The sequence below is a fragment of the Staurois parvus genome, unplaced genomic scaffold, assembly GCF_062004578.1.
Source record: "Staurois parvus isolate SC_StPar_1 unplaced genomic scaffold, SC_StPar_1.0 ptg000371l, whole genome shotgun sequence".
Classification (NCBI taxonomy): domain Eukaryota; kingdom Metazoa; phylum Chordata; class Amphibia; order Anura; family Ranidae; genus Staurois; species Staurois parvus.
The window spans coordinates 3,056,531-3,072,250 of record NW_028318167.1 but is presented as its reverse complement, the minus strand read 5'-3'; the positions used below and the strand labels follow the sequence as shown (position 1 = coordinate 3,072,250).

Below are 15,720 nucleotides of genomic sequence, written 5' to 3'. Positions count from 1 at the left end.
CATCACAACTCCCTTTCCCATCAGAGCCCCCCAAAATTAAAGCCCTGCTTACATCACAGTCGTCCTTGCAATCAACCCCCACATCACAGTTCCCCCCCCCCCTCCTGACATCACAGCCCCCTTTCATTCACAGCCCTCCTTCTCACACCACCCTCAGACCCTTCATATCATAGCTCCCCCCTCTCACATCTCAGCCCCCCCACCATCACAGGTCCCCTCTCTCACATCACATCTCCCCCTTAAACCACAGCCCCCCAATCACAGCTCCCCCTTAAATCACAGCCCCTCATATCATAGCTCCTCCTAAATCACAGCCCCCCATATCACAGCTCTCCCCTCTCACATCACAGCCCCCCCATATCAAATTTCCCCCTTACATCACAGCCGCCCATATCACATCTCCCTCTTACATCACAGCCCCCCATATCACAGCTCCCCTCTCACATCAGAGCCCCCCATATCACAACTCCCTCTTACATCACAGCCCCCCTTACATCAGAGCTGCCACCTCTCACATCACAGCCCCCCTCACATCACAGCCCATCCAACTCACAGCTCCCTCTCTCACATCACAGCCCTCCCCCCTTCTCACATCACAGCTTCCCACATCACAGCCCCTATGTCATAGCTCCCCCTTATCATATCACTGCCCATCATATCACAGCCCCCCATATCAGAACTTCCCCCTCACATCACAGCCCTCAGTATTACAGCTCCCCCCAATTATACCCCATTTCACAGCTCCCCCCTCTCACTGCCCTCCACATCACAGCTCCCCCCTCATGGCCCCCCATTTTACAGCCCCTCTTCACTGCACAGCCCCCCAAATCACTGTTACCCCCCTCTGACATCAAAGCCCTCCCCTAATCTTCCCCCTACCTTAACTCAATAGTGTGCAGGGCAGGAGGAATGGCAGAATGCAATCCTCTTCTGAATGTACTTGTCGCCGCTGAACTCACTGCAAGGAGGAGGATGAGAGGAATGGCAGCTCCCGCTTGCTATCTCAGCCAATGAGGGGGCAGAGACCCTGGACAGCTGAGGCTGTTGTGCACATCGATGGATTGCGATGAGATGGCTGGGGGCACTGCTGCATACAGAAGGTTTTTTACCTTCATGCATCAAATACATGAAGGTAAAAAACCTTGAGCCTTTACAACCACTTTAAATGCAAAATGTGACATTTAATCTGGAGAGAACAGGTAAGGGCATCATATGCATAGATCTGTTTGACATCGTCAATTATCAATTTTTGTCTAGCACTTTTGCTTCCTGCTTACATAACAGCATGGAGGAAGTTAATTAGAACTAAAGAATATTTATGTATTGATTTATTTGAGCAGTGTAAGAGTAGAGAAGAGAAAAGCACGGGTGGTGAGGAAGAAAAAAGCAGTGGGAATTAAAGAGATGAAGGTGTGACAGATAGTAGTTTAGTGTAATAGGGAGGATGTTACAGAAAGGTTTTGCAAGAATAGATTTCTGAGCAAAAAATAGAATCCATGCAAGATGGACCTTCTAATATAATACACACACTGTGGATTTTATTGTATATACTGCTTACTATAAGCTGCACGCACAAAAGCCAAACCTGAAGAAAATAAAAGATGCAAATAAAACTGCGAGTCACAACAGCTAATGCAAGAAGTACAGTTAGAGTTTTCTTGACTACCAGGTCCACTTTTTATTGTAGTTGATTGCTACTTCATAATAGGCCATGTTGGTCTGTCTATGGCAAAATGAAAATGCAGCTCTCATTATTATAATATTGCCTAAGCTGGTAATGGTTCACAAAATGCAGTCAGGGGTGCCTTCACATATCTCAAGATTTTTTTTTTTTTTCTAAATCACCCGGCAGCCTCTAAAAACTGAGGGCACTTGTTAATATATAGTCCAACTCTGACTGAGAAAGGCAAGTGTCATCCAACTTCCACAATTCCTTCTTGTGGGTTATTCAAGGTACAAACCTTATTGATCAATGGAGGGGTATTACCAGGAAGGAGTGGTCATAGTCTTGACTTTCCCATCTGAATTGAGAAATTTGCTTAAATAGGCAACCCAGGCTTTTTATGTTCCTGGGGTGCTTGTGAAAGCCTATTTTGACATATTCTCTTCTGTTGAGGAGATCTCTCCCATCATGACATGTTATGGCACATACCTCTGTTGTCACAAATTTCCATTTTCCAAATGTATTTTTAAAGAGGAGACAGTACAAATTTTTGGTTCCTGGCTCACCAGGCACGAAGTTTACCTTTGACGGTAAACTCAATCATTCAAAATGTGAGATATCTGTTAGACATACTTTTATAATAATCTATCCATGTAAAGCCTGCCACCTGCACTTTCATGGTGGGGTTGCTGTAGACAGCTTAGGTTTTAGATGTAGTTTTAGTAAAAGAACAGTGGGACAAAGGCATTATAAGCATGTGTAACTTTGCAGTATTAAAAAAATATAGGTATATACTGTATGTATCTTTATCCCACATTTAAGGGCACAGGAATCAATTCATAGACCATGGGTGGTGGTATGCCATGGTCTATAAACTCGCCCTCATGTGTCCTGTATTCTGCTCCAAGAGATGGAATTTACAGTGATTGTACTTCAAAATTCTGCTGAACTTCACAGCAATCGGTTTACAGACCAAGGCATATATACCATAGTCTGTGAATTTATTCTAGCATCTGTACTGCACTCCGAGATACGGGATTTACAGGCACGTCAAAATTCAGGGTTTTTTTGTTTTTTTTTTAAAGTGGGCAAGTAGTACTGATTTAGATCACAACATGCACAGTCTATCACGTTGATGATTTCTTCAGTCTCTTAAAACACTTATTAACATGGTAGTCAATTACTGTTTCACCAACAGTGTGAAGATGATTTGGCTGAGAAGCTGAGGAGCAATGATGTTCTCCTTCGTGCTATTGGTTCCTATGAAGAAGTATCTACATTGCCCAATGTGCCTGCAGATCTAATGAAGCTGGCACTGAAGAGACAGGCGAACCGACAGCAGTTCCTTGGTAAGGCACTGTTTAGTGGTGTTATCTTTTAAGGGGTTTTTTTCATTATTCATCCTTACAATACTCGGAAACAGAAACTAGGACTGGTGATTTTTTTTAATAATCTCAGTCTAACACAAAGGCTGCAACATATTTAAAATTTCTTCACAAACTTTAGATACCATTGGTGTAGAATTTCAAATTAAAACTCATTTGGAAAAAATGATATGAAGTTCTGACCTTTGGAATTATCAAGTGACATAAGCTTGAATAGAGTTGTTTTTTATCATGCTATATCGAAGTGACATGACTAGCGGCATAAGTCGATTACTGAGCAAACACATTTCCTTCCAGCACAAAATAATAACACAGAACTGTAATGAAAATTACAAACTTACCAGAACAAAACATTTCCATTTTCACCTGTAGGCACTCTTTATGCAAAAACAGCTTTTCATTATTCAGCTGCATAACAATGAAATCAATCTGATGTTTGTGAAATAGTAAAAATAATCCCACCGTAATATTCAAATTCTCCTTACTTTTCACTGTTCTATCAAAAAATATTCTATCTTTCATGTTTCTCATTCATCTGCAGTGACACTTGAATGGTATCAATTCTACACTACTGTGCATTTGTATGTGATGTTTGCCTCCAATGTGTAAGGATTTGTTGCATTATTTCCAAAGACATCTAAGGTCAAAAGTTAATCAAACATTTTTTCTAGCTATTCTGTTAAGAAAGCATTAAAGTTAGAATTAGTTTTGCATTTGTATTTTTTCTAGAAACCTATTGCTTAGATCTACTGTCAAATCATAGTGGTTTGAATACATCTTGCAGAGAGGGATCAGCTGTCCATAACACGCTAGCTTCCCCAGAGGTCCCAGACACCAGAAAGCCCACCACTCATAACTGTCATTACAGCTTTGTTCAATGCTTTACCAAGTCATCTAGATTGCACTCAACTCTTGGCATGTTCCTACAGAATATTCTTCAAGTGGCAGGTGATAGCAATGCTCACAATAACCAAAAGGTCTGCTATGATGTGGGAAGAAGTGTTCTCCAAGCCGATATGATACCATTCACTCGGAGGTTACAGCCTAAGCGCTGAGTGACTTTTCACTCTGGCATTCCTCCTCTTTAGCCAACTGACCTATTTGCTAAATTTCTATGATTGCCATTATCCCTTAAATAGCATTGAATCTCTAAAAATACAAACTATTATATTTACTTACTAAGGCAATTCAAAAACTCATAGCAACCTATCATATGTCTGATAGCTGTTCACAGAAACACAGATTACAAAGCATAGAACCCTTCTAATTACTGATTAAAATACTGTTGATTGCATTACATGGACCTAGCTTTTGTTACTGCAGTATAATATAAAAGAGGGTGCAGCGCTAGTAATTCACTGACATATTTTTACTTGACAGAATTTTTTCTGTAATGTCTGGTGCTGGATTCTCAGACAAGTACGGTTTTACAAATGTATGGCATCATTTAGCTAATTGAGCTGCTGTTACCGTTTCTGTATTTCTAACGTTAAAGTTTGGATTTTCTATGTATTTTTTCTGAGAAGCCAAAAGGTAGACGGGAACAAAGTTGGGAATTATGGCATGGAGATTTCACTATCGAAGGCATTCAGGTTAGGGCTGACCACCAGTGCCTCCTATAATTAAAATAGAAGTTTGGGGTGAACTGACCCTTTATACAATGAATGATGGAGCTTATAAATTCAGATTTTATCAAATCCTAGTTTAGACTAGTGAGAATGAAGAAAGCTGATTCTGCCTGATTGCTAAAGCTGGGCAGTTAGAATTTGCTTTCAATTGGATATTGCACTGTAGCTGTGTAGCTTAATGGCCTTCCCAAGAAATGCATACAAATCATATACAGTATATTAGATACTTGCATTTCCTAGTCATTGGTTTTTTTCTTTCTAAAAGGTCAACTTTGAAGCTAATTTGTGTGTGAAATGCAACCAGGTAACTGTTTACTATGCATAGATCTTGCCTTCTAAAATAAGAACAGGTCATATGTTGCCAGTGTAGTGCCACTGTACATATTTTCTTGTAGGGCCTTGAAATAGGGAATCAGTCAAAAAGAATGTCCAGTTCCACCAGTCATCCTCTAATCTACTAGTGGGTCCAGAGGTTCATTCTTGTGTTCCGTTATTAAATAATTTGATGGAAGTATTGTCATATTTAAAACATAGAGCAAAGCAAATAGAAGTGACCTCATTGATCAAGTGTTTTCCCTTAGCCAACAATCAGGTTTAACACTGAACTGGAAAGTGTCAGCTGGAGAATAAACGTTTGAAGAGAATTGTTGCTTTTGGGGCAACATGGAAGCTTCTTATCTTAGACTTTAACACAACGGCATGAACAAAATATAAAGTGCATTAACTAGATGTTGCCTTATTATAACAAGGTGAAACCTCATTGATTACCTTAAGTTACTGTACTTTTCTTATTATTTTTGCACTTTACTCTTCTTAAATAAGCATAATATTGTTTTGGAGTTCATTTTCAGAAGTCAGCATCTTTCTACTTTTTAAATTGGAAGTTGATAGTGACCATTGTTTCTGTGTCAGAACTTTTTTTATTCTTCCTCATACTTGTTTCTCCAAAGTCAATTTTATTCAGTGAGGTAGTACACTGAGAAGTGGTGATGAGCAAGCAGCAATAACTAGCAGTTATATGGATCATCCTCTTGATTGGTTGCTATGGTTTCTGCACATCACCACCTTTGTGTTTGTTTTTTATGCACTGTGACACTGAATAAGGCTAGTACTATTCTGTTGTGTATTTATTTATAATGACAATGAGACCTTTATATGTACTTATACTTTAGTTATATGCAGTATACTTATACTACTTCCTTTTTTTTTATATACTTATACTATACTTTTCTTTGATTGTATCAATCCAGGCCGTATGAGAGGATCTGTGCTCACCCTTCACAAGCTGGTTCAGCTGTACCCTGATGATATTTCACTGAAGAATGACCTTGGCGTTGGCTACCTCCTTCTTGGAGATAACAAGAAAGCCAAAGAAGTGTATGCAGAGGTAAACCAGAGTAAAGCTTTTATTACATTTAGAGACCAATTCAATTTTATGACGGTAAGGCAGTGCACAGAGAAATAATGAGGTGCAAAGTAATCAGACCAGTAAAATATACATGGGTTGAATAAAATTATGGAAAAACCAGGTAAAATAATACAATTTTTACCTATTGTGGTGTTGGACCACCTTTGTCATCCAAGACAGCCTGAATTCTCTTGGGAATTGACAAATATAAGTCTTCGATAGTGGATAATGGAATCTGATAACACTCTTCATGCAAAAATCATTCCAGTTCCCGTAGAAATGTCAGAGGAGGAAAAAACTAGCCCAAACCTTGTTCTCCAAAATTGACCATAGTGGCACTATAATATTGAGGTCTGGTGACTGTGGAACCCAGCAAAGGTTCGAGACTTTGTCTGCATGCTCATCAAACCATGATTTGACAACGCCAGCTGTGTGAATCGGAGCATTATAGTCTTGGTAAACTGTGCTGTCTTCGGGAAGCAATGTCTGCACAATGGAGTGCACATGGTTGGCCAAAATTTCTAGCAGTGACTCTACCCTTCAAGGTGATGATGGGGCCTGCAGAACACCAAGATATGGCTGCCCAAACCATGATTGTGCTGCCGCCATGCTTTACTGTTGGCACAAGACAGTCCTGGTCAAAAGCTTGGCACAATCTTCACCACATGTGAAAACACGTCTGGTGGTTGGGAACAGTGTGAAGCTTGATTCAACAAACCATATTACAGTCTTCCATTGAAAGATAGTCCACAATTTATGGGAGTTGCACCCGTCTCCTCTTCTGAGCATTAATATCAGTTACTAGTGGTTTGGCAACTGCAGCTTGCCCATGAATGTTTTGCTTATGGAGTTCTCTCTGCACATTTTTTGTGGACACGGGCTTTAAAATATTGAGATTAGGCCCTACAGTCACATTTGCAGCAGTTGTTTTGTTATTATGGGTCACAATCCTGTGCAAAGTCCTTTTTGTCTCTTTCAGTCGACCGTGGCAACTGTACTTATGTTTATCAGACCACGTTTTCCCAAAAACTGTATATGTCGTCATACTCTTTGATACTGTGCTTTGCGATACGGCAAATAAATTGGCAAATTCTGTCACAAAGGCACCAGCTAAGTGGGCACCAACAATTTGCCCTTTTTAAAACTCAGTAAGCTCTGACAAGACTCCATATTACTAGTAAGCGCACACAGTGAATGACAAAAGTGAGGCTTCCCACCTGTTAGGTGTCTCACCAGCACAACAGAACCAAAAGAATGTTACTTCACTTTCAATGCAAAACATGTCATTGCTTTTACACCTGCAAAACATGTGGTATTTCCATTTTTTTTCTAACCCCTGTGGATTCTGATTAGCTGCTTTGGGTACCAGCACTTTTCTCACTGATCAGTTAAATAATGTAATTGATTGTGATATTATTATTATTATTATTATACAGGGTTTATATAGTGCCAACAGTTTGCTCAGCGCTTTACAATATAAAGGGAGACAATACAGCAACAATACAGTTCAATACAAGAGGGTTAGGAGGGCCCTGCTTCTTGGGGCTTACAATCTAAGAGGGAGGGGCTGGTGGTACAAAAGGTAATAACTGCGGGGAATGGACTGGTAGGAAGAATAGAAGATTCCGTTATTAGCTGAAGGCAGGATAGGTTTCCCTGAAGAGATAGGTTTTCAGAGATCGCCTAACAGTGGGCAGAGTAGGTGATAGTCTGATAGATTGGGGTAGAGAGTTCCAGAGGATGAGAGAGGCTCTGGAGAAGTCCTGGAGAGGAGCATGGGAGGAGACAAGGGAGCTAGAGAGCAGGAGGACATGCGAGGAGTGGAGAGGATGATTTGGGTGATATTTGGAGGCAAGATTGGTTATGTAATTGGGGGCAGAGTTATAAATGGTCTATATGTTATTGCTAATGTTTCGAATTTTATTTGTTGGGCAATGGGAAGACAGTTGAGGGATTGGCAGAGAGGGATGGCAGATATGGATTGGTTAGTAAGGTGGATGAGTCTGGCAACAGCATTAATGTAGACTGAAGAGGGGATAGCCTGCGATGAGGTAGGCCATTGAGGAGGGAGTTACAATAGTCAAGTCGAGAGATAACCAGGGAGTGAATAAGTTGCCTAGTAGTTTCCGAGGTTAAAAACAAGCATATCTTGGAGATATTGCGGAGGTGAAGTCTACAAGATTTGGACAGTGATTGGATTTGGGGCTGAAAGAACAGATGGGAGTCTAGGATTACATCTAGTACCCTGGCATGAGGGGAGGGACTGATGATTGTATTATTGATCTTGCTGGAGAAGTCAGGGGAGGTGGCACGGGCTGGGGGGAATAGTATGAGCTCAGTTTTGGAAAGATTGAGTTTGAGGAAGTTGAGTGACATCCATGCCGATATGTCACATAGTAGGTTAGTAATGCAAGAGGAGACTGAAGGGGTGAGGTGAGGAGTAAAAAGATAGATTTGTGTGTCATCAGCATACAGATGGTACTTAAAGCCATGGGAGTTTATCAGGTGACCAAGGGAGGAGGTGTTGATGGAGAAGAGAAGGGGTCCAAGGACAGAACCTTGAGGGACCCCTACTAAAAGAGGAAGTGGAGAGGAGGAGACAGAGTTCTAGGTAACGCTGAAGGAGCACTTCGATAGGTAAGAGGAGAACCAGGAGAGAGCAGAGTCTCGGAGGCCAAGAGTGGAGTTTTTTGAGGGGGAGGGGGTGATCAACATTATCAAAAGCCGCAGAGAGGTCAAGTAGTAAGAGTATAGAGTAGTGGCCATTGGTTTTAGCAGTTAGTAAATCATTAGTGAGTTTTAGTAGGGCAGTTTCAGTGGGGTGTAGTGAGCGAAAGCCAGACTGTAAAGGGTCAAGAAGGTTGTTGTCAGTGAGGTAGGAGCTCAGGCTATTGTAGACTAAGCATTCTAAGAATTTAGAGGTAAATGGGAGCAGGAAGATAGGTCTTAATTTGTTCACATTGGTGGGGTCCACCGAGGGCTTTTTAGGTATGGGAGTGATGGGAGCATAGGATAGAAGAAGAGGGTGAACATAGTAGTTGTGAGATTTGGTTTTATGCTGCAATTGCTCCAGTGCACAACTATGGCGCTTAAGATTGCTGGTGTCGCCAATCTGCCACGGTTGTAATGGCCGGGGCCTAATACTTCATGTAGTTAGAGGAGCAAGTGAGTCTAGTGTGGATTAAAGCAAACTATTGTAGACAGCAGTGGCCAGGACAGGGGAGAGATTCTGTCATAGAGGCTGTCAGTTGCAGAGTGGAAAAGAGAAGGGTTTAAGTTGTGAAGGTTTCTGCGAGTATTTGTTTGCTGTTTGGAGGGATAGGTGTTTGAAGATGAGGATACTATGAAGGTGATGAGATTGCGATCAGAGAGAGGAAAGGGGTGTTTGTGAGGTTGTAGGGAGTGCAATGATGGGAGAAATCAAGGTCTAATGTATTCCCATCAGAGTGAGTGAAGGACTGTCAATTGTGTTAAGGCAAAAGATGAGGTTAGGTTGAAGAGTTGGGATATAGCCGGGTTGTTAACATTAATGGGGATGTTAAAATCTCAAAGAATGATAGTGGGTATTTCAGAGGAGGGAAAGTAGGGTAGCCAGGAAGAGAAATCATCAAGAAAGCGGGACACATGTCCAGGAGGCCTGTAGTTCACTGCAAGAGAAATGGGAGAAAACAGCCGAATGCAGTGAGTCTCGAAAGAAGAGAAGGATAGAGAAGGAGAGCTATGGAGGACTTGAAAGATGCTCAGTGGGGATAGAAACAAACCAACTCCACCTCCTTTCTGACCACTGGGTCTGGGTGAGTGAGTCCAGAGAAGGCCTCCATAGGAAAGTGACAAAAAATATATAAAGGAATGCGCTAAATACCAAATCACATGAAAATGCAAATAAATACATAAGTAAAATAAAAAATATATCTATAAATGTCCGTAATTCATATACAAGTCCAAACACCAATATAAGTGACTGAAAAAATCTCTTCAAACAAGAAAAAACTCCATGTAGCAAAATCCACCACCGAATGAAATGGGTAAACTCACCAGAGCTATTTGCTGATCAAATTATAAATCAGCAAAAATAGCAATTGCTCTGGGAGCGATGATCTGTTGAAGTATCCAGGAGCAATAGACTGCAATCAGCCAAATCAGCACACATGGAATAGCCTTAACTGCAAGTGGTCATCATGCCTTCATAACTTTGGAAATGCTCAGGGAATCAAAGAAGAGTATCATGGTGCAGTATATTAAAACAAAGATAATTTTTATGGTAGCCTTAAACGATGCCGCCCCTCGAAGACGTCGGATGACGAAACGCGTAGGGCGGGGCTTAGTGGATGTGACGTCAGGACGCTCCTTGAGACTGTCGGCTGTGATCGCAGTGAGCGAGGCTCGTCCCTGCTTTAGCTTTTTGAGACTGATATTGCTCATGTCGGTTGGACACCTTTCTTGTGAGTGCATATTTAAGGCTACCATAAAAATTATCTTTGTTTTAATATACTGCACCATAATACTCTTCTTTGATTCCCCGAGCATTTCCAAAGTTATGAAGGCATGATGACCACTTGCAGTTAAGGCTGCTCCATGTGTGCTGATTTGGCTGATTGCAGTCTATTGCTCCTGGATACTCCAACAGATCATCGCTCCTAGAGCAATTGCTATTTTTGCTGATTTATAATTTGATCAGCAAATAGCTCTGGTGAGTTTACCCATTTCATTCAGTGGTGGATTTTGCTACACGCTGTTTTTTATTGTTTGAAGAAATTTTTTCATTCACTTATATTGGTGTTTGGACTTATATATGTATTACGGACATTTATAGATATATTTTTTATTTTACTTATGTATTTATTTGCATTTTCATGTGATTTGGTATTTAGCGCATTCCTTTATATATTTTTTGTCACTTACCTTTTCTTTGGTTAGGTTTGCAGCTTTATATATAATTTATTGGCGCTGTGTCTATATATTTACATCTCCATAGGAAAGTGCTGCAAGAGAAGCAGAATCTGCTGTTTGAAGCCAGGTTTCTGTAATTACTAGTAGGTTATGGGAGCGGGAGACAAAATATTCATGGACAGAGGTGAGCTTATTACAGACAGAGTGGGCATTCCAGAGTGCACATGAAAAAGGGAGGGTGGTCTTTAGGAGCACGGGGATAGAGATTACATTGAGTGGATTGTCGCTATTCCTGGAGGAAGGAGGGTTCATGGTGTGGGGGTGAGATACTGGAGGACCAGGGTCTGGGAAGATATCACCAGAGGTTAGGAGAAGGAGGGTGAGGAAAGGAAGGTGGGAGTGGGATGTGTACGAGTGCACATGCCTTCCTGTCCTGGTGTATGGGTTAGCAGGAGGTGATGAGAGCAGTAGTACAGAGATGGTAGCAGTGCGGGTGAGATGTATAAGCTTTGAGGTGGAGCAGAGGGGTAAAGAAATTAAATTTTGAGAACACAGGATAGTAATATGAAAAGGAGGAGTAGAGGTGGCATATTAAAAGGTACATGAAATGGGAATCAGACTTCTAGAAGATGTTTCCCAGGGTGTTTGCTTGCAGTCCATCCAGTGTGCAGTAGAGTTCTTTGTTGTATCTTCCTGCTGCTTGAGTTATCCTGCTTTAGTTAAACTGCTGTGTTCAACTGCTGCTTCACACTCCAGCAGAATATGCACTCACACAGGAAAAATGCCCACTCGTCTGTGACCTCCCCCATGAGCTGGTCTAAATTTATATGAGCAAACTCTTCTCTGCCTCAATTAGGAACTGATAAGGGTCACATGAATTGGGGGGAGATGCTAGTTAAAAACAGATCAGCCACACAGACACAGGCCAAAGTCATAAAAGATGATTGATTCTCTGATCACAGAAAGGCAAAAAGGAGGTGAGAATCAATCACCACAAACAGACAAAAAGATATAGACTAATTATCCTGAGTTTTGCAAAAAGTCAATGCATTGCACAGAGACAGTTTAAGGTGGAGATGAGACAGCAGTGATATAATACAGACTGTGGTTCTTTAAGACAAATACGAGGAGCATGTTTAGTTGTGATCCACTAGCCTATTTACAAAGTGTCTCTGGACATTATTTTAATTGTTGACATGTAATTTACAATTTTATTGGACATAATATGTCATTTTGCTGATGTCGAGCTGCTTACTATAGAGTGTTTCCCTTGCTCACAGCAGGAGGCTGTTCAGTGATTACAGCTATCAGACATCCGTTTTATAGCCATCACTTTAACTCTCACAGATGTTTCTCCTCTTTGTTATTATCAGTTCTGTGGAGGGGTAATAGATGCTACCAAAGGTACTGCCTTACCTATCCATCTGGACAACACTTCTAAGGATATCTATTCTAGCAACTTCCTGTCAACCATTTTGTTTGCGCAGTCTTTATCTTGGATCACCACTGAGAGTTCACACAGACCTCATATATAGAAGTTAATCAGTTCCACTGTGGTTTATATCTAAGCAGATCTAAGCAGCTGTAGGGTAACTAATGAAAACTCTGTGTTCTCTTTTGAAAGATATATTGGATATACACATTTGTTACACAAGTGTTTTTGTGTAGACACTGTGGCATGCCCAATCAGGGCAGATACAAACTCCTTAGAGATAAAACAGGCATTCAGGTATTTTGCAGTGACAGCCATAGAAAAAGGTGCATCAGAGAAGCACTGTGAGGATGAGTAATAAGCTGGTTGGGGTGGGTTTTAAGGGACTATGGCACTTTGACCTGTGTAGCAGTAACCCCAGTAACTAACTCTTTTATTTTTAAATTACTAAAATGTTTACACAGATTTTATTTATTATGTATTGCTTGTTACAACTCAAACTGCTATAATTTTTTTAAGCAAGCAAATGTGCCCCCCAATACATTATTAGGTATGATATCTGTGCTACTGGTTGAGAGAGCTTGTTTATTAGAGCATCATTGCTTTTCACAGATTAAATATTTTAGTGGCAGATTTTTTGTTCAGAAGATTGTACTTTGGGATTAGTGGCCCTCTTACAAGGGGTGGGTTACTTCAGTCTTCTCCTTTGTGTTGCCCTAGAGCAGTCTTTCTCAACCAGGGTTCTGTGGAACCCTAGGCTTTCTCCATAGATTGCTAGGGTTCCTTAGGCAATGAATAGTTTATGCCTCTCAGATAAGTAACCACTGACAACAATGATCTTTTTAGCTCTCTGTAAGGGGGGATTCTTTCCAATAAACATGAACTTAACGAGCATTCTTCTCAGTGAATATCATGTTGATATAACCTAAACTGTAGATATAGTAATTATTAGCAGAGGATTGGAAAGCTATATCATGGATTCAAGTGTGTTTAAAAAAAAAATGAGATTAGCTGTCCTAGAATATCACTACAAGTGCCCCCCCAACTCCTCCCCACATTGTAGCATCACATGCCACTTACACACACTGTGGAAATTTACTTGAATACGAGTTCAGCTATTACATCTTGCCTCATCCCACCCTGTGAGGGTTGTTTATGGAAGTACCAATGTATAATATGAATATCTCTGTCTATAGATACCTCAAACATGTGTTTGTAATGTTCACCTCATAATTCACATTTGTGTGTGGTTTTTTTTTCTAGGTTTTATTACATGATCCCAGTAATGGATTTGCCAAAGTACATTATGGATTTATCCTCAAAGCAGATAACCAGATTGCTGAAAGTATTCCTTACTTAAGAGTAAGTACTTTTCAGTTTATCACAGTATGTTGTATGTTCCACAGGTTTCCAAATATCCTAATGTAAGGGGTACCTGTCTGCTCTCAGTACTAGACAACTGTTTAAAAGGTATCTCTAGGGGGGCGCTCGTGAGCAGCAGCCAGGATGGCTGCCTATTAATTTACTGTCTCGGCCGCCGGACACAACGGCCGATTTCTGACCCTCAGGGGGGGTCCCTCCGCTTCCTCCCTGGCCCCCTGTCCTTCCAGCACCCTGATGGGGAAAAAAACCCCGGCCCCCCGCACCTCCAGCGTCCGGCGGACCGTTCGGGAGGTTGCGGCCTACCCGCCGGAGATCGCGGGTGAAGCCGCGGCCTCGATTTTAGGCAGGCCGCCGGAGGCTTCCAGGACCCCGGCCGCGGATTCGCGGTTTTCGCCCCGGACAACAGCTGAAGCCCTGGCTGCAAATTTGGGTCCCCTGCCATCACTACCTGCAGGTGAGATGGATCCTGGCAGTGGGGAGGACCTGGATCCCGAGCCATCCCAGCGGTTGCACATTCCATCCCTGCGGGATGCCGAGCTCCTGCGCCGCTTTAAAAGTATGCTGCAAACAGAATTGTCCTCCGCTACCTCCAAGCTGGCCGACCGTCTTTCGCGGGAAATTCGGGATTTGGGCAATCGGACGAATGATCTCGAAGATAAAATGGACGCTGCGGCCACAGTCATTGAAAATCACGAACAGGACCTGTGCGACCTTAAGAAGGAATTGGCGGACGCACTACTGCGGCTTGAGGATTTCGAAAACCGTTCCCGCCGTGGCAATTTGCGGTTAAGGGGTATTCCGGAAACGGTCACGGATCTTACCTCCACTGCTACTGCTCTGTTTCAGGAGCTGACACCCACTATTCCCATTGACCGGCTCGAATTTGACCGCATACATCGTTCTTTGGGCCCCAGACGACCGGATGGGCCCCCGAGGGACATTGTCATCAAGTTTACTTATTACCGCACTAAGGAAACTATCCTCTTGGCGGCCAGAAATAACCCTGATCTTAGCTTCCAGGGGCACCGCTACCAGCTTTTCGCGGACCTCTCTCAGACCACTCTCCAGAAGCGACGCCAGTTGAAGCCCTTCACCTCGGTCCTGGTGAAACACAGAATTAAATATGCCTGGGGCTTTCCGTTCCGCCTCACCTTCACCTACCAGGGCCGCAGTCATTCTGTGGCTACGCCGGAGGAGGCCCATTCTCTCCTGGAATCTCTACATCTTCTCTCGCCGGAAGCTGCTGATCGGAGCCCGGCTCATTCCTCTGGATCCTCGGCAAGGCCGCCCCCTCTGGGCCGCATCTGGGAGCGGTCGTCCAACAGGAGGGGGGCTCTCCCTCAGACCCCTTCGCGATCAAGTCCTTCCTGTTCTTCTCCAGGCTGAAGATGCGCCTTGGAACTCCCACATATCGCCTCACCGAGGGACTACCCTGACGAGATTGTGAGTTTGGCCCTTAGGGCCTCCCCGGTTTGTCGACATTCTAGGTTGAGACTGCTCCGGCTTGCCCTTTTGGGTTTCATCCCGGGTTGGGGGGGGGGTCTCTTCCTGGACTTAGGAATCGGGACTTTTTGCTGCCGCAGCCTGTTTTGGGTCCATGTGATGGTGCTTGGGTCTACGTTTGTGGCATTGGGTGATGGCTCCCTTGGGCTCCGGGGTGGGAGGTTGACCCGGTGGGCCTGGTTGGGTGGAGGGGGGTTGGCCCCTGTGGTTCTCTGGGTTTCTATGGGAAGGTCGTCTCGGAGGTTCCTGCTCCTGGGACTTTTAGTTTATTAAGATTTACTATATTCTATTATGTACATTGCCTTTTTGCCCCCTGAGGGCTTCTGTTTTGATGTTTCCATTTGCAGCCATGTGTCCGGTGGTAGAGTTACCCCTAACTGTATCCTTCATGTGTAGGATGCACGTCACCATTGGTGTGACACGATTGC

The 15,720-nt window shown here is 42.7% G+C and overlaps 1 protein-coding gene across 3 annotated transcripts in view; it reads left to right on the top strand.

The window, feature by feature from the left end:
* Positions 1-15,720, top strand: part of ASPH (aspartate beta-hydroxylase) — a 257,770-nt gene that overhangs the window by 199,328 nt on the left and 42,722 nt on the right. For all 3 annotated transcript variants that reach the window (XM_089685319.1, XM_089685317.1, XM_089685318.1), the window contains 3 exons: positions 2,862-3,012; positions 5,927-6,063; positions 13,670-13,768. In XM_089685319.1, coding sequence (XP_089541445.1) covers positions 2,862-3,012; positions 5,927-6,063; positions 13,670-13,768 — 387 coding nt within the window. The remainder of the gene's footprint in view (positions 1-2,861; positions 3,013-5,926; positions 6,064-13,669; positions 13,769-15,720) is intronic.